At 33.4% G+C, this 21,175-nt stretch overlaps 1 protein-coding gene across 2 annotated transcripts in view; it reads left to right on the forward strand.

The window, feature by feature from the left end:
- The window catches only part of FAP (fibroblast activation protein alpha), a 90,055-nt gene that overhangs the window by 4,696 nt on the left and 64,184 nt on the right, over window positions 1-21,175 (forward strand). For both annotated transcript variants that reach the window (XM_074215844.1, XM_074215843.1), the window contains exons 3-6: window positions 13,249-13,344; window positions 16,742-16,836; window positions 16,963-17,037; window positions 19,504-19,556. In XM_074215844.1, coding sequence (XP_074071945.1) covers window positions 13,249-13,344; window positions 16,742-16,836; window positions 16,963-17,037; window positions 19,504-19,556 — 319 coding nt within the window. The remainder of the gene's footprint in view (window positions 1-13,248; window positions 13,345-16,741; window positions 16,837-16,962; window positions 17,038-19,503; window positions 19,557-21,175) is intronic.

Genomic DNA, 21,175 nt, shown 5'->3' on the forward strand with positions numbered 1-21,175 from the left:
GTTTCAAGGAAGAGTTGAAAAAGGAAGATGAAAGAATCATTAACTTGTTTGTGAATCATTTTTGTGAATTGTAATTTCTTGGATTCATAATTGAAACAATTTTCTGCTTTGCACTCACATAAAAGTCAGAAAATTGCAAATAATTAAAACACAGTTAATTAGTGTTTAAGTGGCTTATGAGTAACTATGCAAAAGATGGGCCAACAAATTGAGTATAAGGGCACTGTCAGAAATTAAGTGTTAATCAAGTAAGTGCTGGATATATTTAGAAGGATATGTTTTTAAAATTCATTTCAACTTCTGCTCAACTATTAGAGATCACAAATAATGACTGCCAAAAGTATGGTTCTATCATAAGCAAAAGATTACATTTTAATATTGAAATATTAGGAGAAGGAAATCAAAATTCATTCATATTTATTGAAGACCTCCTATGTACTGTGATATTAGTAATGACTTTAAAAGAAACATAGAAAAGTTCTCACAGTACGTGCATTTACAATGTTATTAGGGAGATAGCACTTACATGTATGAAACAATTAAGGAACAACATGAAATATGGATACCATGAGAGAAAACAATAAATTCAATTGTTTTCCTTGCCATGAAATTAAGTCATTCAAACCTGTACTGATACATAATCACTTTCTTCTCATAATTCCACATTCCAGCTTTTGAGCTATGTAAGAGAAACATGCTGGAACTGAGAGTCTGGCGTTACCTGTGTTTGAATCTTAGCTCTGATCTTTATTAACAGTGTGATCATAGACAAGTCATTTTACCTTTCCAAGCCTCAGTTTCTTTATCTATAAAATGGAGATGTTAATAACACAATCCCATTCCCTCTCCAATTCATACCCTGGACAGAATTAATTTATTTTTGTCAGATAGTAACTACATATAAAAAACTGTGGCAATTAACTTTTGGAGGTGAGATTTGAAGAGAGTGGGTTAAATTCATCAACCAAATATTTATTTTGAAATTTAATTTGAAAAAGTTAGCAGCCATCTGATCTCAAAGAATGTTATTAAGAATAAATGAGATGATGTATAGAATAAGGATTTTGCAGATCATAAAGTCTAAATGAATGTCAACAATTATTATCACTCAGAGGAACTAGACCCTAAGACTGCTGTGATACTAAATAATAATCCCAGAAAGTTGGGGTCTGAAAGAGCTAATTAGTCACCATATTGCATAAGGGACGTAGTTGGCAAGGTTCCAGACTACCATTCCTGTACCAAACACCTGACAACATTCCACATTCCACAGCATTTGAAAGTATCGATCTAACCAGAAATGTGCTGCTTGTTTTGTAACCTGGTACATATAGCATTAGGTTTTTTCAGTTAGAGTTAGACCTTTAAACAAAGGGAAATTACTGCCAACATCTTTCCAGCTCAGGAAATATCCTCTTGCCACTCTCTTAGACCCCTTTGCATTGGACCATCTTTACATCAGTCTCCATAAAACTTTTCTCTTGCATCAACAAGCTGAAAACTTAATTGTATCAGAGATGTTTTGATTTGTTATCTAGCTGTGTTTTTCCTTTAAAATAAAACATTTAGGGGTGGCTAGGTAGCTCAGTGGATAAAGCATTGGCCCTGGAGTCAGGAGTACCTGGGTTCAAATCCGGTCTCAGACACTTAATAATTCCCTAGCTGTGTGGCCTTGGGCAAGCCACTTAGCCCCATTTGCCTTGCAAAAACCTAAAACAAAATAAAACAAAACATTTAAAATAGTCTTTTTGTTTAATTTCAAATTTTCTCCCTCCCCTACCAAAAAGATAAGAACAACAGAACTCATTGCCATGCAAAACAAATTTTCACATTAGCCATTATTCAATTTTAAAATGAGAGAAAGGAAAATAGAGAGGAAAAAAAGGAAAGAAAGAAAGAAAGAGAAAGGAAAAAAAGAAAAGAAGAAAAAATGTGTTGTAATCTGCACTCTGAGGCCATCAGTTCTCTATTTGGTGATGGATATAATGTTTCATTACCAGTTCTTTGGATTTGCAGTGGATCATCACATTAATCAAAATTACTAAAATTTTCAAAACTGTTTATCTTTACAACCTTACTTTTGCTATGTAACCATATAAGATTACTCTCCTGGTGCTGTTATGTATTTTGCATCAGTTCATATAAGTCTTCCCAGGTTTTTTTCCTTAAACCATGCCCTTCATCATTTCTTAAAGTATAATAGTATTCCATCACAACCATATACAACAACTAGTTTAGCCATTCCCCAAATAACAGACTTCTCTTCAGTTTAGTTTTTTTGCCTCCACAAAACGAACTACTATACATATTTTTTATCTATATTGATTCTTTTCCTCTTTGATCTCTTTGTAGTATAAACCTCTGCCACCACCTTCTATTTATATTCAGTTTTCTCAAACCTTATATTCCTGGGAGTGAAGAACACAAGCTCTTTCTTCTTCCTCTATATTCTTCCTATTTTTTTTCCTAAAAACATAATATGCTATTTGGTACAATGAAGAAGGCCCTGGATTTGGAAGTAGGGGACCTGCACTCAAATTCCTTCTCTGACATTCATCACATGAGACCTTGGGGAAAGTAACCTAACCCGGGAAGTTATTTTCTCTTTTCAGTTTTCTCATTTATAAAATAAGGGGTTTGAACTAGATGTCCTCTAATCTATGATTCCATGAACCTAATAATAAGAATTATTAATGTTTTCAATATTTTTCTAGTCAATCCCAACCCTCTCAAATATTATCCCAGATTCAGTATGTCCTTCAGTCAGAAGTCAAATGAATTTGATTTGGCAAAACACAGGAAAATAGAATTTAGACTCTAGATCTTGAAAACACCTTGGAAATAATCTAAACCAAACTCCTTTTCTTACAGCTAGGGAAAATGAGGCCCAAAGAAGTTGTGATGTTTCCAAGTACATACAGATTGAAAAAGAGCTGGTATTTTGTCCAGGTCTAATGTTTCCAAAACCAGGACTCTTTTCCATTGTCAACATCTTACTCAATGACTGCTTATATTTAAGGGAACTCCCAGCTTGACTCACTTCAGATACTACTTGCAGCCCTCTTCAGTTAGCCAATTTGAAGATTTCTCCTTCTCTTCCTCTCTATCAAAGCCAAAAATTAAAAACGAATTCTGTTAATATTCATCTTCAGAATCCCCATTTGCTTCATACTTAGTAGCTCTCTCCATTTTCTCCATCTCTTCTATCCCTTCCAGCCAATCAATCAGCACCATGGGAATCTGTACCTGGCAAAACCTGGAGCTCCTATCTTTAAATGATCATTCATGCCACAGGTCTGTGCATTCAGGGAAATGTATTGCTCCTCTGCCTCAGTCTGGCCTGCAACATACCCTCAAAAAAGATGTCTTACCTCTCTGATTTCAACTGATCTGACTTGCTTTATTCCAGAACAGTTTCTCAAGAGCTTCCTTGACCATGTATGTTATTCTCTATTATTCATCCTGCTTCTAGTGTGGGGTCTTCTCCTCAATTGCCTTTTTCTTCTTTAGCACTATGACCAATTTTCTATTTTTCTAGGTTTCTCTCACCAAAGCCATTGATGGACTGAATGACATCCCTTGGATTTAATTAATGATGGATAGGATTCCCCCTCCCTGCTTCTTCTTGTTCCATGCCCATGTCTTGGTTTAAGGACATTTCGTATTGTTCAACCTACATATTTTTAAATAGGCAGTGAGATGGTTCATAGATAGAGAACTGGGACTGGAGTCAGGAAGGAATACCCAGACACTTACTAGCTGTATGACCCTGGGCAGGTCACTTAATCCCTGTTTGCCTTAATATACTAAAGAAGGAGATGGCAAACCACTCCAGTATCTTTGCCAAGAAAACTCCAAGGATAGTATGGTCCATGGATTCATGAAGAGTTAGAGAACACTGAACAACTGAATAACATGTTCTTACTACCTCTGGTGATTTATTCACTCCAATTAGAAAAAATCAGCAGTAGCAATGAAAAGAACAGCTACACCATGTTCTAATACTAACATAGATAAAAAGACATGGCATCTCAAACCTATTCCATTTGAGGAAGCTAGGGGGTTATAATGGTTGGAGTTCCATGCTTACAATTGGGAAGAATTGAATTTGAATACTGGCTCATATCTCTTGACTATATAGCCCTGAGAAAGTCACAATCTCTCTCAGGCTCAATTTCCCCTTTTGCAAAATGAAAGGGTTGGATTTGATGGTCCCTAAAATCTCATCTATGTCTAAACCTATGGTCATTTCTCTCACCTCCTATCAGAAGGATGGAAACATAGATCTAATGTCAACAAAAGAAAACATAGAAAGCACCAAATTCTTCCTTTTTATGTGAAAATGGGAGTATCATCTATTAGAATCATATCCCTCATTTGATCTCATAACCCTTAAGTCTTTTCTTACATAAATTGTCATATTCTAATTTATTTTCTATTTATCTATATGTTTTACTATTCTGTTCAGATCTTAAGTTCTTATAAAAAGCAATCATGGGGTCAGTTAGGTGGATAGAGCAGTGGATAGAACACCAGCCCTGGAGTCAGGAGGACCTGAGTTCATATTTGGCCTCAGATACTTAATAATTGCCTATCTGCATGATCCTGGGCAAGTCACTTAACCCCATTTCCTTAAAAATTTTTTAATTTTAAAAAAATAAAAAGGAATCATGTCAAATATGTCTTTCAAGTTCAGTACCTATTAATGTACACTGGATATTTAATAAATAGTTGTTGAATAAAAGAGTTAGTTGTTTTTCATAAAAGGATAATAGTTTTGGAACTAGAGAGGACATTAATGATCATCTAGGCACACTCTACTTATTTTTCTGATAAGAAAACTGAGGAACAAAGAGTTTAATTTGCCTAAGTCCCATAGGTAGTAAAGGACAGAGCCAAGGTTAAAACTCAGATCCTAGACCCAAGTTCAGTATTTGTAAGACAGTCCTCCACTGCCTATCAACCATTTCCACTAGCCTTGAGGAAGTATTTATTAAAGTTTAACTGAATGTAGCACTCTACTAACTGTGCAAAGTTACATTTAGAAAATAATCTAACAAAAGCACTAAATGGAGCCAGGAGTGAACAGTTAGGTAAACTTACATAAAATATCAATTAAGAATTAGTGCTGAGAACAAGGACAAATATGGGAGGAAAATGAAAGAAAACATGCATTTTTCCTCCTCAGAATCTTTTATTTACTCTAGACTACACATGTCAAGTTGGTTGTTGATACTATTTCTTTGACTGCATTAAGGCAGAAAAAGCTGTCAAATTCAATAAAATATACATGCTAATTCAAAGGTGAAAATTTGTGTCAAAGTAAATATTGGATTAGCAATAAGCCTGCATGGGCATTACCACAAAGATTTTTATGAAAATCAATTCTGCTTGTAAGGTGACATTTTTAGCAGACTTTTAACCATATAAAGGAAGGAAAGTAGGATTTTAAATATATTAAGCATTTTCATTTTCTACCAAGAGAATGTGAATTCCTTGAGAGGAATGACATTTTCTTTCAGCTTTTATTCTTGGTCTTACAAAGGGACTTTAGGTATAACAGGTACTGAATTAATGTTTATTGAATTAGATTAAATTAAATTGAGAAAAATTAAAAATTTGTCAACAACAAAACTGCTAGCAAAAAACCCCAACTACCATAATAAAATACTAGGCAATATACACAACCTTTACCAAAGATACAGTGGGGAAAAGTCTTGATTCTGCAATCAGAGGACCTTCTTTCAAATGTTATCTCTGATTTTTTTACTCCCTATCAACTCAGGTAAATTGCTTAATTTCTCTGGGACTCAATTTGCTCATCTATAATAATACTTTTTTTGTTTGCAATTATTTTATTTTTTATTTTAAGGATCTAAATTTATTTTATATTATTACAATCATTTTGTTATAAGAGTAAATGTAGGGGCTGCTAGGTGGCATAGTGGATACAGCACTGGCCTTGGAGTCAGGAGTACCTGGGTTCAAATCCGGTCTCAGACACTTAATAATGACCTAGCTGTGTGGCCTTGGGCAAGCCACTTAACCCCATTTGCCTTGCAAAAAAAAACCTAAAAAAAAAAAGAGTAAACATAAATCCCCCTACCCCCCCCAAGAAGATGAGAAATAGTGAGAGAATGGTGAGAGAGAGAGAGAGAGAGAGAGAGAGAGAGAGAGAGAGAGAGAGAGAGAAAATGTACTTCAGTTTGTGTTCAGATTCCAATGGCTCTGTCTCTGGGGTGAGTTGATTTCTTTATCATAAGTCCACCAGAGAAGCTGCTTCAATATTTTTCCCACAGTTGCTATTACTAGCTGTAACTCCACTTTATTTCTCCCCACTCTCGTTTATTCTATTCTCTCTCTCCTTTCATCCTGGCCCTGTCCAAAAGTATGTTGTATCTGAGTGCCCTCTCCCTCAACCTTCCCTCTCTTCTATCACCTATTCCCCCCCCTTCCCTCCCCCCATTCCCCCTTATGCCATCCCTTTCTTCTCATTTTTCTCTAGGGTAAGATAGATTTATTTAAGTGTGTATGTTATTTATTCTCTGAGTCATTTCTGATGAGAATGAAGGCTCACTTATTCCCCCTTGCCTTCCCCCCATTGCACTCTATTAAAAGGTTTCTCTTGACTCTTCTGTGAAATTTTTTAGCTTCTTCTTCTTTATCTCCTTTCCCTTCCTCCCAGTACTTTCCTTTATCACCCATTGACTCCATCTATTACACCATTATATTCTGCTCCTTCCTGTGCCCTGTCTATATATATACTCCTATCAGCTCTTATAAATGAGAAGGTTCATATGAGTTATTAATATCTTCTTCCCATGCAGGAATACAAACATTTCAACATCATTAAGTTCCTCATAGTTATTCCTTCTCATCTACCCCCTTCTATGGTTCACCAGAGTCCTGTACTTGGAGATCAAACTTTCTGTTCAGCTCTAGTTATTTCACTAGGAAAGTTTGAAAGTCCCCTGTTTCATTGAAAGTCCATCTTTTCCCCTGAAAGAGGATGTTCAGTTTTGCTGGGTAGTTGATTCTTGGTTGTAAACCAAGATCTTTTGCCTTCCAGAATATCATATTCCAATCCCTATGAGCTCTTAATGTAGATGCTGCCAGATCCTGTGTAATCCTGACTATTGATCCTCGGTAGTTCAATTGTTTGTTTCTGGTAGTTTTTAGAATATAATTAATAATAATAATAATAATTTTTAAAAAGGCTCTGGGTTTTCTTTTAGATCCCTTCTAGTTTTAGATGGATGATCCTAAGGAAAAATATATGAAGCTTGCTATGTTTTTAGGATCCTTCTCTGCTCATGAAGAATCTAATGATGGCAGAGCCTAAATTCAAACCCTTATACATATACTTTTTACAGCATTATCCTTCAATCTTTTAGTCTTTTTTAACATTTATATTTTAATTTTTACATCTACTGGATATCATAATTGGCCAACTGAGATAACTAGGGCAGTAAATACAGGGCTGGACTTGGAGTCAGGAAAAGCTACGTTCAAATTCTGACCTATAAACTGAATAGCAGTGTGATCCAGGGTGATTCAGTTATACTCTCCCAGGCTGTTTCCTTATCCATAAAATGAGAATGATAACAATAGAGCCTATAACCTGTTGTAAAGATGAAATGAGATGTTTATAAAGCACAAAGTTTCTATCTCTATATGTTTTAACTAGTATTAGCAAATTGAAATATTAAAAATTTGACTTATACTTGCCACTTATAAAATGCTGACCTAAAACTTTTCCTTCAAAGAAAATTGGCTGCACTGTGTTCCCCTGGCTCTTCTCTGCCTCCTTCCATGTGCCTCTTGTAGATACTGTAGGCAGTTGGCTATCATCACAGCAGCACACTATAGACACTCATCTAGTAACATTATGTCAATAAATACTGACAGGCATTATATTAAGCCCTACAAATACTCATAAAAGAAGAAAAATAGCTATTACATCCAAGAAACTTAAATTTTAATGGAGGAAGACAAGACACAAAAGGGAGCTTCAAAGGGTGGGGAAAGTGGTAAAGCTACCCAGAGGAGAGGGAAAATGGTAAGGCTACCCAGAGGAGAGGGGAGATGGTAAGGCAACCCAGAGGAGAAGGGAAATGGAAAAACTACCCAGAGGAGAAGGAAGTGGTAAAGCTTCCCAGAAGAGAGTGAAGGTGGTAAATCTACCCAGAAGAGAGGGAAGGTGGTAAATCTACACAGAAGAGAGGGAAGGTGGTAAGGCAACCCAGAGGAGAGGGAAGGTGCTAAGGCTCCCTAGAAGAGAGGGAAGATGGTAAAGCTGACCAAAGAAAAGGGAAGGTGGTAAGGTGATCTATAGAGATGAACCAGGAGGATAGCCTGGAGAGGAATGAAGCTTTGCCTAGTTCTACTTAAATTAGAGATTCTGAGAAGAACCAAACAAACAGTGGGGGAGGCTGAAGGAGCAGAGAGTATTTGAAATATAATTAATCCAGGATGAAGAGTTTTCTGTGGCATGAGAGAAGGTCCTGCAGGACAGCTTGGAGATTGACAACACATCTGTTCTTTCCCTTCTCTCCCTTCTCTCCCTTCTCTCCCACCTACAAAGTTTGTTGGCTTGTCAGCACATGATTTCTAAGAACCCAGTCTATCCTTTGAGGATGATGTGGACCAAATTCATTTTAGTAAATGGTAGTAGGATTAATAATAATTTATTAATTGCCCTACATTTTTTTCTGAGTCATAATAAAACATATGCTAAGCTCTTCATGAAGATCAGTGGCACTTACACCACCCACCCATATAAAAGAAATGACTAGCTAGGAAAAAAAAAGCTGGAACATGCCCCTATGTGTTATTTTACTGACCAAGTCAGAGGCTTCTAATTTTGAACATTCAAAAAATGCTTCTGAGAATGAAGATATGTTATGGATTCTGGAATGTCTAAAAGAATTATATGTTCATTATTAATGAGATGAGAGGGAAATGGTTAGTTAGCTAGAAGGATAATTTAGAATACTTTGTTAAAAGAGATGGTAATAATGGGTCTAATACTAATGATGATTATGCTAATAGTTTTAATGTCTCAGTTTTAAAGATAGGTTGATAGCTTACATTCCAAAAGCAAACAAAACTTTTTGCTACAGCAGAATCCTAATACTTTAATGATTTGTCTTCATCTATTTTGGTTCCTTTTCCGTGTGCAGATTGTAATCATTTTTCAGCTTAATAGACATTTTATTGCCTGATTATCAATTTACTGATGATAAAGTTCTGCAAACTTTGGCAACTGGGTGTCATAGTAAACAGAGGAAGACCTGAGTTCAAATATGCCTTCAGATATTTCCTAGCTGTCTGCTTCAATTTCCTCATTTAAAATAGAAATAAAAATTGTACCTACTTGCCAGAGTTGTGAGGATAAAATAAGACAATATTTGTAAAGCACTTTGCAAGTCTTAAAGCTCTACATAAATATTATTAAATATAAGTAATCTGGTCCTTAGATGATGAAAAATTGACTATAAAGCTATACATAAAAGTCTCTTTACTGCTGAAAGTTTAATTTGCATATTTACACACACACACACATATACACAAACATATGTTTATATCCTATATCAAATTGCTTACCATCTTAAGAAACAGGGAGGGAAGGAAGGGATGGAGAAAATTTGGAATTCAAAATTTTATGAGAAATGAATTATAAATGGTATCTACATGTGATTGGAAAAAAATAAAATACTATTTAAAAGGAAAAAAAGAAAGTTTCTATACTCTAACGGTATATATTTGGAGATCCAGAGTCACTGCTATGTTTTGATGGAACATTGGAATAAAACTTTAGGGGACAAAACCAGAATATTTTCTTCAATGCCTCAAAAGATATATGATATAGGTGAGGCAGACATTCCCCCCATTGGAGCACCAACTCATATCTTCTCATCCCCTGAAGACTCTTGACAAATATTATCCTGAAGTTTCTGGAACCCATTGGAAGTCCTCCTTATTTATTTAACTAACTAATTAACTAACTTACTATCTATGTATGTTCATTCATTCATTTATTTATCCATTTATTTTTAAATTTGATGCATATCAAAACAGTTCTGAGACTATACTCCCTCTCACTGCATGAGCAATATGACCTCATATAGTTTCTGAGAGGCAGGAGACCATAGTTCATAAATGGCTAGCAAAGTCAAGAACTAAACTTCAAGTCTTGTTTGAGTAGTTATGTATCCTGGGCAAGTCACTTAACCTCTCAATGTCCAGCCAAGTCTCTAAGACTCTAAGTTAGAAATGAATTTCTGAATTGCATCAGTAGAAGGGTTTACATGCCAGAACTTACTGACCAAATGAAATCATAATTCCTGAACAAAAAAGTTTAAATATCCTTTGTCACATCTTTTTCATAATTCATCACTGGAAATTGATTATTGAACACAATAAGTGCTGTCTACATTGTCCTTTGAGTCACCTGTAACTCCAAGGGATTCCAAGATTTGAAATCAGACAGCTTTATCATGAAAATATTTGTTAAAAAGAAGGGGTCTTATCCTAGGGATCACATCAGTATCATTAAAAGCACTGGGCAATTCCTTATATATATAATCTTAGATATAATTCATATTGTAATTAAAATATGGTTAAAGTAAACTATTTTGATTAATGTACTAATTGATAAGTAATAACTTGATGAACTTTATTGTATGATTCAATAAGGATTAAAACAAATTTTTACAGATTGCTTTAAAAGCAAAATTACAAATAAAGAAAATAAGCTAAAGTATATTTATGAAGAAATAAAGCTTATTATATAAGATCATATATAATCATATATACACCTAGGAGTAGGTTTAGGACTATAAAAAAAGGTTAGGTTTAAAAAACATGACGGATGAAAATTTAGAAGAAAAGTGAAAATTTTAGTAAATTATTTATACACACACACACACACACATACATACATACACACATAGCCATACTTCTCAACATCAAAATGATTTGACTGAATTTTTCAACATTCATCCATATGTTTCAGCATTTCAGCATTGGGTAGACATAGCTCAAGTAGATTTCAAGTGGAAAATCATTTTGACTGCAAATTGTGTTGTGATTTTTTTCCCCTCCTCATCATATTAGAAGCAGATTGCTATTTGTTTGTAGGATTTCTAAGAAAAATTGGATGAGGGAAATATGAAGCATTTTTCTAATGCTATTGTTTTTAATAAAATGATTTACTGTCAGTTGAATAGGTTTATAAAACAAATGGTATGACTTTCATGTATAACAGTTCAATTAAACAGAGAAGTTTTTGCAGTATATGATCATGGAATAAATTCAAGCTTAATTAGGTTGGAGAGGAAATGTGAGAAAGCAGATTAAAGGAAATTTTTTAAAAAAGGAAAAATGTGATGTTGACGTCCACTTCCTGGTTGAAAAGAAGCTAATAACCCTTATCTCATTCTAGCTACTGTCTGACATCACTTTCTTTAGGAAAAATATAGTATTAATAGCTGGACAGATTAAGAAAATAAAAACCACATTAGTCTTAACTGATTAAATAGCTGAAGTAATCAACTGAGTATGCTACTGTCCAACCAGTTATTTTGCTCTGAAAAAGATACAAGCCTTTGTAAAATGATGGAATTTTTTTGCTATGACCTCCAAGGACCCTTCTAGCCCTGGGCCTTTTAGTTCAAGAGATTATAATCTAGTTGAAGCTCAGGGTTTTAGAATCATAGTATAACTGGACCCTAGAAAAATTTAATTTAACCATATCATTTTATGAAAGAGGAAACTGAACATGAGAGAGATTTTGATTTACTAGTAAAGCTCTTTCAGATAATTAATGACAAGGCTAACCATAAGCTGTGAAGAAGATATAAAGCTTTCTCTATTCTAGTTAATATCATATAAAGCTAAATATAAAAGTCATATAAATATATAAAACTAGAAAAGTCATATAAAGACTTTTGAAGTCAAGGTTGGAGGATCTTTTTTCTCCATTATTTTCCCCACTTATATATTTTAATACTGTTATTTAGGATGGGTAGAAAATAAAAATAAAAGTAAAGAGGAGAGGAATAAGGAATAGTTCTTTGAGGAGAGATGACTAGTTACATTTCTAGGATGTCTTTCTTTTTCTAAACTCAAAAACAAGAGTGGTGTGTGGAATCAGAGGACCTGGTCTCAGATTTTCTGACACTTTTACTTGGTGGATAAGCTAAAAAACTCTCTGGTCTTTTGTTTGCTCAGCTACAAAAATAAGCTGGATTATGATTTCCCAGGTCCCTTCCAACTCTAAATCTAAAAATCTACATACCTACAAAAAATGTACTATTTCTATCACTAGTAACTGAAAATTATGCTATTATTTTTAAAATAAAAGTACAGTTTGAGAAAATTAAAGATAAAAATTAAATATATTTCTGTACTCTGATCAACATAAGGAGCAACCAAAAATTCAAATGAAAAATGATGAAAAAGGTTACCTACCTATACCCTTCTAAAAGAGAGGCTATGGACTATTCATAGGACATAATAAGATAAATATTTTTGAAAAATTGGCCGGTATGGGAATTTGTTTTGCTTGACTATGTATATTTATTAAGAAGATTTTTGCTTTCCTTTATTTATTTCAATGAAGGAAAGTACAGTGGGAGATAGATAAAATCATTTTTGTTTATTAAAAAAATTCAGTTTCAAAAAGAAATATATAACTATATATAACTAAAATAAATATTTCAATTTAAAAAAGAAATATATAACTATATATAGTTATAGTTTAATCTTGAGCTGGCTTGTGAATTTCTTAAAGTAAAATCTTTCATATTTAGAGAAAATGGGTAAAACAGATCATTTTTTAAAAAGGCAGAATGTTTTTTTGTAATTCATTTTCTTTCTTGCTCTTTTTATAGAGGGATCTCTTTTATAGATGTGCATATGCACCCAATATACACACATGTACAGCTTTATACATATATGTACAATTCTGTACATATGATCATTTGCACACATACACACATACCTACACACATATGCATATACACATTTACTTATTAATCTAGCCCTTAAACATTCCTTTGAGAAATCAAACTGCTTTGGTCAGTTGGCATATTACAAGTGCATCTTATTTCTATAAACTTAAGGAAGGAGACAGAAAGTGCTGGAGAAACAACAAGGCAAATAGAATTTGCAATGGTTTTCTTTATTGCTGATCATTGATCTGGTCATTAATATTATCCTTATTTTGATATTTTCTTTTTAAAGTTCATCACTCTGAAGGAAGTACAAGAGCCCTCACATTAAAAGAAGTTTTGAATGGAACTTTTCATTACAAAACATTTTTTCCAAATTGGATTTCAGGCAAGTTGATTATCTTGTGTTTTTGTCTCTCAGTTTTCATTAGGTGCATTCCTGTGTGAGTTCTTCAGGTGCCAGAACATTTTGAGAATGCCTAAAGGCATATCAATTGAAATGAATACAAAGACAATTAGTCTTCTCTCCTTTAAACATCATATTAGACCTTGTTTGATACCTTTCTGATGAACTTTTTCAATTAATATTTATTAAGCACCTTCTCTGTTATGGTGCTGGGAACAAGAAATTTAAAGTTAGCTTAGAAGTCATATTATTTTGTATTTTAGTTATCTTTGTATGACTAAGATTAACTGATAGCTCCAAGTGTCCTTTGCAAATAGTGGATGATGAAAAATGCTTATTGCATCATGTTGAATTAAATTGGAGAATCTAAATTTAAATAAAACCTGAACACTTTTCTTTAAACACAAAAATATAGTACACACTTAAATATAGATGTGGGTTTGATTGTCTAGCAGCAATGAAGGCAATTAGAGGCTGAGGTAAACTTCCATAAAATTGTTTGGAATTTAGCCACAGATGATAAAATAATTAGAGTATATAATAAGCACTGCTTTTGAGCTGATGTGAACATTCTTTTCTGGTCTGGAATTAGGCATAGTAGTGGGATATGAGCAGGAGACCAGGATGCTACCAGATAGTTTTGATTATTGAAGGGATAAGCACACATGTATATGTGTGTATATGTGTATTGAGAAGAGTTGATAGAGAGAACCTAATCTAACCAACAATAAGCTAAATGCACATAATGTCTGTGTTTTTCAATATGTTGGTTAGTTTTGCTAAACTGGTTTAACAAACTTTTAAAAGATCATAAAATCAGCAGCGTTCAGTGATTTTATACCAATAATGTCTCATTTTCCCAATAAGTGTCACAAAGTGGCGAAGTATAATTGGTATAGTCAAAGCAGTATCTAATATTCACCATTTTTGTGTTATGTTTTGTGTTATTTTGCTACATTACTAACTGTGGAAATACATAGTAAAATTAATATAGATTTACTTAAAACTAATAATGGAGGGGTGTGTGGAATGTTCAGAGAAGACTAGTGTCCTTTTCAGGGTCACCCATTCACTATTGATATTCAACTCTCACCTGTGACTAAGAAACTATCATGTACAAAAGCCACACTGGTAAAACCATCTTGACAGATTGGCTAAAACAGATTGAAGGGAACCAATAGGTTTCAAATTGAATTATCAACTACAAGCATGCAAAAGACTTCCCTTGGTAGAATGAGATGATAGAATGGTATATGAGAACAATTTATTCCAGTGACCATGAAGGAAGCTGAAACAGGCATTGAGGAATGCTTTGAGTTTGGTCAGACAGCAAAGAAGCCAAGGGCATCCACCACATCTCAGGTCATCACCAGATATCCTGACTTTTGTTTTGCTACTTTGATAACCATAGAACAGAGAGTGAGGTTGAGGACTTTGTGCAACTCAGTCTTATTTAATTCCAATTCAGGCACAAGTAAAGATATCACCCAGTGATGTCATTAGTCCTCTTTGAAACAAAGAATGAACAAGAACAATTAAAAATGGAAATGAAGCAAATAGATAAAAACAGAATTCTAGTCTTAATAGTTTGGAAATGGAATGAGTAATATAACTTGAGTTTAAAGTTAAAAAGATTGTCATTGAATTAGTTTTTCAGAAATCTAGGGTCATTAAAAAACAAATGCATTCATTTATATCCTTTGTTTTAGAACATCTAGATTTCAGAATGTATCTTATCCCCTTCCCTCTAAGAGAGTCATCCATTACAGCAAAGATTTAAAAAGAGGAAAAAAACCTGTTGAGTAAAACCAACTGGGGGGCGGAGCCAAGACGGCCAAGTGAAGGCAGCATTTCCCAGGAACTCCTTAACCCCAACCTCCAAAAAAACAAACAAAGGATGGCTCTAGCCAAAATTTAGAGGGGCAGAACCCACAGAAAGACTGAGTGATACATTTTCCCAGTCCAAGATAACTTAGAAGTTCCATGGGAAAGGTGTGTTTCACCAGGACTGGGGGGTTGGGGAAAAAAAGCCACAGCCACGGCCACAGTGCAGAAGCAGCTAAGAAATTTCACTTGAGGCAAGAAAAAGCTTTTTCAGTGGAGTGGAAAGGGGGAAGGCAAGGGGGAATGAGTGAGCCTTCATTCTCATCAGAAATGGCTTAGAGAGAAAATAACATACACCCTTAATAGGGTGAGGAAATCTATCTCCCCCTAGAGAAAAATAAGAAGGGATGGGATAAGGGGGAATGAGGGGAGGAAAGAGGGGGAATAGGTCATAGAAGAGAGGGAAGATCGAGGGAGAGGGTACTCAGATACAACACACTTTTGGACAGGGCCAGGATGAAAGGAGAGAGAGAAAAGAATAAATGAGTGTGGGGAGGAATAGAGTGGAGGGAAATACAGCTAGTAACAGAAACTGTGGGAAAAATATTGAAGCAACTTCTCTGGTGGACTTATGATAAAGAAAGCAACTCATCCCAGAGACAGAGCCATTGAAATCTGAACACAGGCTGAAGTACAATTTTTTTTCCTCTCTATTCTTGAGATTTCTCATCTTCTTGGGGGGGAAGGGGTTTATGTTTATTCTTATGTTTACTCTTTAACACATTCCATTTGCATCAGTGTATGGCATGGAAACAAGGTAGAGACTATCAGACAGCTTTCTTTGGGGGGGTGGAAGGAAGGGAGGGTGGGGGAAAAATTGTAGAATTCAGAGCCTTGCAAAACATGATGGATACATATTAGTATTGTATATAATTGGAAAACAAATAAAATGTTAAAATGTCAAAAAATGCTATCATAAACATGAAAGAAAAAAACCAATCGATGTATTGAAAAAGTTTGACCTTATATAGAACATTCCAGCTCTTCACCTCTGCAAAGTGGAGGAATGAAAAGTGCCTTCTAGAAGTGCACCTGGAAATGCCTTCACATACTCTACTTCAGGACCAAGCATTGAAATTTCAAAACATTCATTTTTCATTGTTATGTTTCTGTTACTAAAAGTGAATTTTTTAAAATGCTTTTTTCATAAATAGGGTACCTACATAGCTAATGTAGCTTGGATTTCCAATCTCAATTGCAGAAAGATATATTGTTAATGTTTTGTCACTTCAACATTTCAAATTTGGGAGGTTTGGTACTAATCACAATGTACATACTTGTACTCCAACAAAGGGTTAGATCTAGTAGGATCTTACTAGAGTCCAACTCTTTCATTTTACAGATGAGTAAACTGAGGGTCAAGCACTTATCCAAGAGCCTATCACAAGTTAATGATGGAACCTAAGTGTCCTGATTCCAGTGCAATGTTCATTTTCTTTTGAATAAGGTCACTATTGAGTTACATTCTTCTTCCTTCTTCCTTTTTTGTTTAAAGGACATGAATACCTCCAAAAATCTACAGATGATAACATTATATTATATAATATTGAAACAGGAGAAACATCTATTATCTTGAGCAATAGCACCATGGTAAAGTATGCTATTCATCTTTACTTTTCAGTAATGTTATTGAGAGGTGTTCAACCTACTCAAATGCAAGGTAACCAATCATGATTAAATTTTCTTATTTTCTAATCAATTTCTTTATAATTACAGAAAAGTGTGAATGCTTCAGATTATGGATTATCATCTGATCGACAGTTTGCATATCTAGAAAGTGACTATTCAAAGGTATTCTCTTATGTTAAGCTGCTTCATTTGCCTGTCTGTATGTGTTTGGGTTTCAAATCCATTATTTGACAAATTCTAGAAGTCTGCACAAGCATGTAGAAAAGATTGCAGAAATCCTTCTATGTGAAACTAGCCTTCCAGAGTTTCTCTTCACCTTCAGATTTATCAGTAGCTAGTGATTTTTTTTAGGGTGGCTAGATCGCACAGTGGATCATATTCATGAGTTCAATTCTGGCCTCAGATCCTCACTAGTTGTGTGACCTGGGCAAGTCCCTTAACCTCTGGTTGACAAACTGGATCCCTTGAACCTATTAGAGAAGGAACTGGCAAATCCCTCTAATATCTTTGCCAAGAAAGTCCCCAAATGGTGTCACACAAAATTAGATACAACTGTAATGACTGTACAATAAAGTTCATTTTTAGGACAGAAAAAGAAGGTATAACTGAGTTTTGAGGATATTCCTGTGTTCTCTTTCTGTGTTCATTGAAATCAGGTAGCTAAGGATAGACTTTTTAGGAATAAGAGAATTAATTAAATCTCTTCCAGACAAAGTTAGTCCTGATTAATAGAGAGAATTAGGTCAAATAAGACATATTTAATATGCTTTTATGAATTCTCATTTTCTTTCAAAAGAAAAATAATTCCCCAGCATAAAATAATACAGACAAACTTGATTTCTGAATTGGTTATCCTTTAAAACATTATAACTTTTTAACTTTTATAAACTATTATTTAGAACTCTGACATTTATTATCTTTGTGATAATTCCCAAATCACTTCACCTGGGTTTCAATTTTCTCATTTATAAAAAGAAGGGATTGGATTAAATAACCTCTGTGGTCCCTTCAAGTTCAAGGCCTATCACCCTATGACTAAGGAAATCTGGATTTCATCTTCCTGTTTATCATATAACTTAAAGAAGAGCATGTATTATTATACTAATTGTAAAGATGGGAAATTTAAGATACACAAATATTCATTGACTTGTCCAGTTTCAGAGTCAGTGTTGGAGGTAGGACTAAATACCATTTCTCAGCTCAAAGCTATTTCTTTTTTTTTCCTTCTTTTTATTTGCAAGGCAATAGGGTTAAGTGGCTTGCCCAAGGCCATACAGCTAAGTAATTATTAAGTGTCTGAGGCTGGATTTGAACTCAGGTACTCCTGACTCCAGGGCCGGTGTTCTATCCACTGCGCCTCCTAGCTGCCCCTGCTCAAAGCTATTTCCACCAGATTCTCATCAACTATTTTTTTTTTAAATCTCAGTAAGGATGGAAAATAATTGGTCATTAACCCCCTTATGCTAAAATTTGGAGAAATGATCATAAATAACTGTCAAACTAGATTTTTGATTTATGATATTTAGGTAAAATGTTACATATAAAGTGGAATCCTTTTAACCACATAGTTTAATTATAAAGAATGAAAAGTCATTTTCACCCATCCTGATCACCCAGTCAATTAAAATTAAAGGTAGATGGTTAAGTCATTGTTTCCTGGTAAATCGTTGATAGACCTTTTTTTCAAGTCAGAGAAGATTTTTGTCAAACATTCAATAGATTCAAGAATCTATTGAAAAGAATAATACCCTTCATCTCTACTGAGCACATATGCAATAGAAACATATGAAAAAAATACACAAAAATGTTATTTTCCTTGAGAGTTGTTTGCGAAACATTTTTTGTTTCTTATTATTCTGAAAAACAATCAATTAGACACAATCCAGTATCTCACAAAATAACTATATATCTATATATCTGTATATCTATATATAGAATAGAATGTGGCTCTGAACCTATATTCCAAAATTATTCTTTCTTTCTTTTCTTCATTATGTTATTATTTTGAGTTATCCAATGATTTTAAACCCAGGTACATGATCTCAGATAATGAATTTGCATTTTACTTGATTCAATGTTTCATATATATACATATATATATATATATAAACATATGTTTTGATATAATATGCTACAATATGTTTTTTAGCTTCAAAGTCTGTATTATAATGTCATGTGTAGGTACTATTCAGGGATAAAGTTCATTTAATTCTTAGTCAAATGAATAAAAATGGCCTTTATTATTGCTTATTCAATAAATTTTTACTTTTTCAAAATAAATAAATAATATTTCCCTGATATATTCCCTAATGCAACTCATGCCTAAGGTGAATAATGTTATAGTAGTTTTTACTTTATCCAAATTGCGAATAGGAAAGGCTGAACTAGTATCATGTAAAATATATTTCATATTTTATTTTCTAGGAATGTACCAAGAAACTCAAGAAATTGGCTAAAAAAAAAGATACAAAGGTCATCAATATTGAATGGGGTGTTATTGTGTTCAATCCTATACTGTCTATATGAAAATGTTTCTTTCAAAATTATGAAATTTGCAAGATTGATTGTGATTCCAATAATAATTATTTTCATAATAATTGTTTTTGCCTTTTTTATTCAATCTGGCAGCTTTGGAGATATTCCTACACAGCAAAGTATCACATTTTTGACCTTATAAGTAGGTAAGACATGTTTCTATTTATATATGTATATATATATATATATATATATGATAAAATGTTGAAATATAATATATGGTAGAACATAATATATAATATGACATATTAAAATAGAATAAGACTAATAGAATAAAATGGTGAATACTAACTTGTAGAAAATTCTACTGGAAATTCTAATTTGAGAATAGGACTTCCTCATTTTGTTGCTTTTCTAAGAAGCAAATCATTGCTAATTTTCATTAGGCAACAAAAAAGAAAATTCTTCATTTTTTCATGTTTTCCAATTTCATATTATTAGTGTTAACTGAATATTGAGAACCTTTAACATCAAGATATTGGACTTTTAATCTGAATTCAGACCTTAACTTATTCTCTTTCTCCTTAACCTTAAAATAAGTTTCCTTAAAAACCTTAAAATAAATTTCTTCTTCTAGGCTATGTCTCAATTTCCTCAGTTTTATAATGTGCTTTGGGAGAGCATAGATCTACTCCAATTCTAAAATTTGGAGTTCTTTGATTGTATAGTTTCTTCCTTTTTTATAGTATTAAATTATCAAATATTATTGCTCACATCTTTTTAGAGGTCCTGAAAAAACAATCATAGTGTCCTTTAGCAGACTAACATCTTAAAGATAAATATTTATTTTTAACCACATAATCTAAATCCATTAGCTGCTATTTGTTCATTTTACCTCTTTTTATGAATTAAATGTATATAGTCATTTATTCAATAGATATGTATTTGAAGACTCAACAAGTTGCCCTGTAACTTCCTTATCTGCTTATTAAATAAATTAACTATGTAGTAGAAACAGGGGAAAGAAAATTATATCAGGGAATTATGTCAGGAAATAGAAAAATAAATTTACCCTTTACTAGAGAGTTTTTTCAAACATTTAGTTATTTTCATTGTTCTCCTCTGTACCATGTTCAAATTTTTCATGCTGAACTTTACCAATAGATCTAAAAATTGAGTTCAGATTTCAAGTAAAGAAAAAGGTAGATTGGGTCACAGTTACCACTACTACTATCATGTTTAATTTTTAACTGCTAAAGAGTAAATTCAATCAGAAATTTTTCTTTTCAAAACCAAATCAGTGGATAATCTTGGCATTTTTAATAATTTAATTTAATTTAGTTAAGATGTGAGTGATATCAACAACCCTTGAAAAGAAAGATATCTCAATTCATAGTATATAGGAAAGGAATTCCTGAAATGATGACCATTATTCTAAAATATTACATATACAAATGTCAAAAACGAGAGTAGCTACTGAACTGTGAAGATATTACCACTATTTGCAAGGGACCTGAGAGTATAAATAGTAATATTTTTTAAAAGTCTACTTGAACAATTGTATAGACTACTCTTCAATGTCCAGAAAAATAAAGAAATAACTTAAAATTTCATTAAAATCCTATAAGAAGACCTTTAAAGCATGTTCAAAATAAGCAGTTTGCTTTCAAGATCCACTTATCTACTGCAGTGCACACAGGACTCCCATTCAACATTCTCTGCTCATGAACATGCAGGATCCTTAGGCTGAACTTTCCAGAGTATGGGAAGAAGTCTTTTTTTCTAAATTTTTCTTCACATTCTAGGTTCCCTATTGGGCACCAAA

This window comes from Macrotis lagotis, chromosome 1, assembly GCF_037893015.1.
Source record: "Macrotis lagotis isolate mMagLag1 chromosome 1, bilby.v1.9.chrom.fasta, whole genome shotgun sequence".
NCBI classification, from domain to species: domain Eukaryota; kingdom Metazoa; phylum Chordata; class Mammalia; order Peramelemorphia; family Peramelidae; genus Macrotis; species Macrotis lagotis.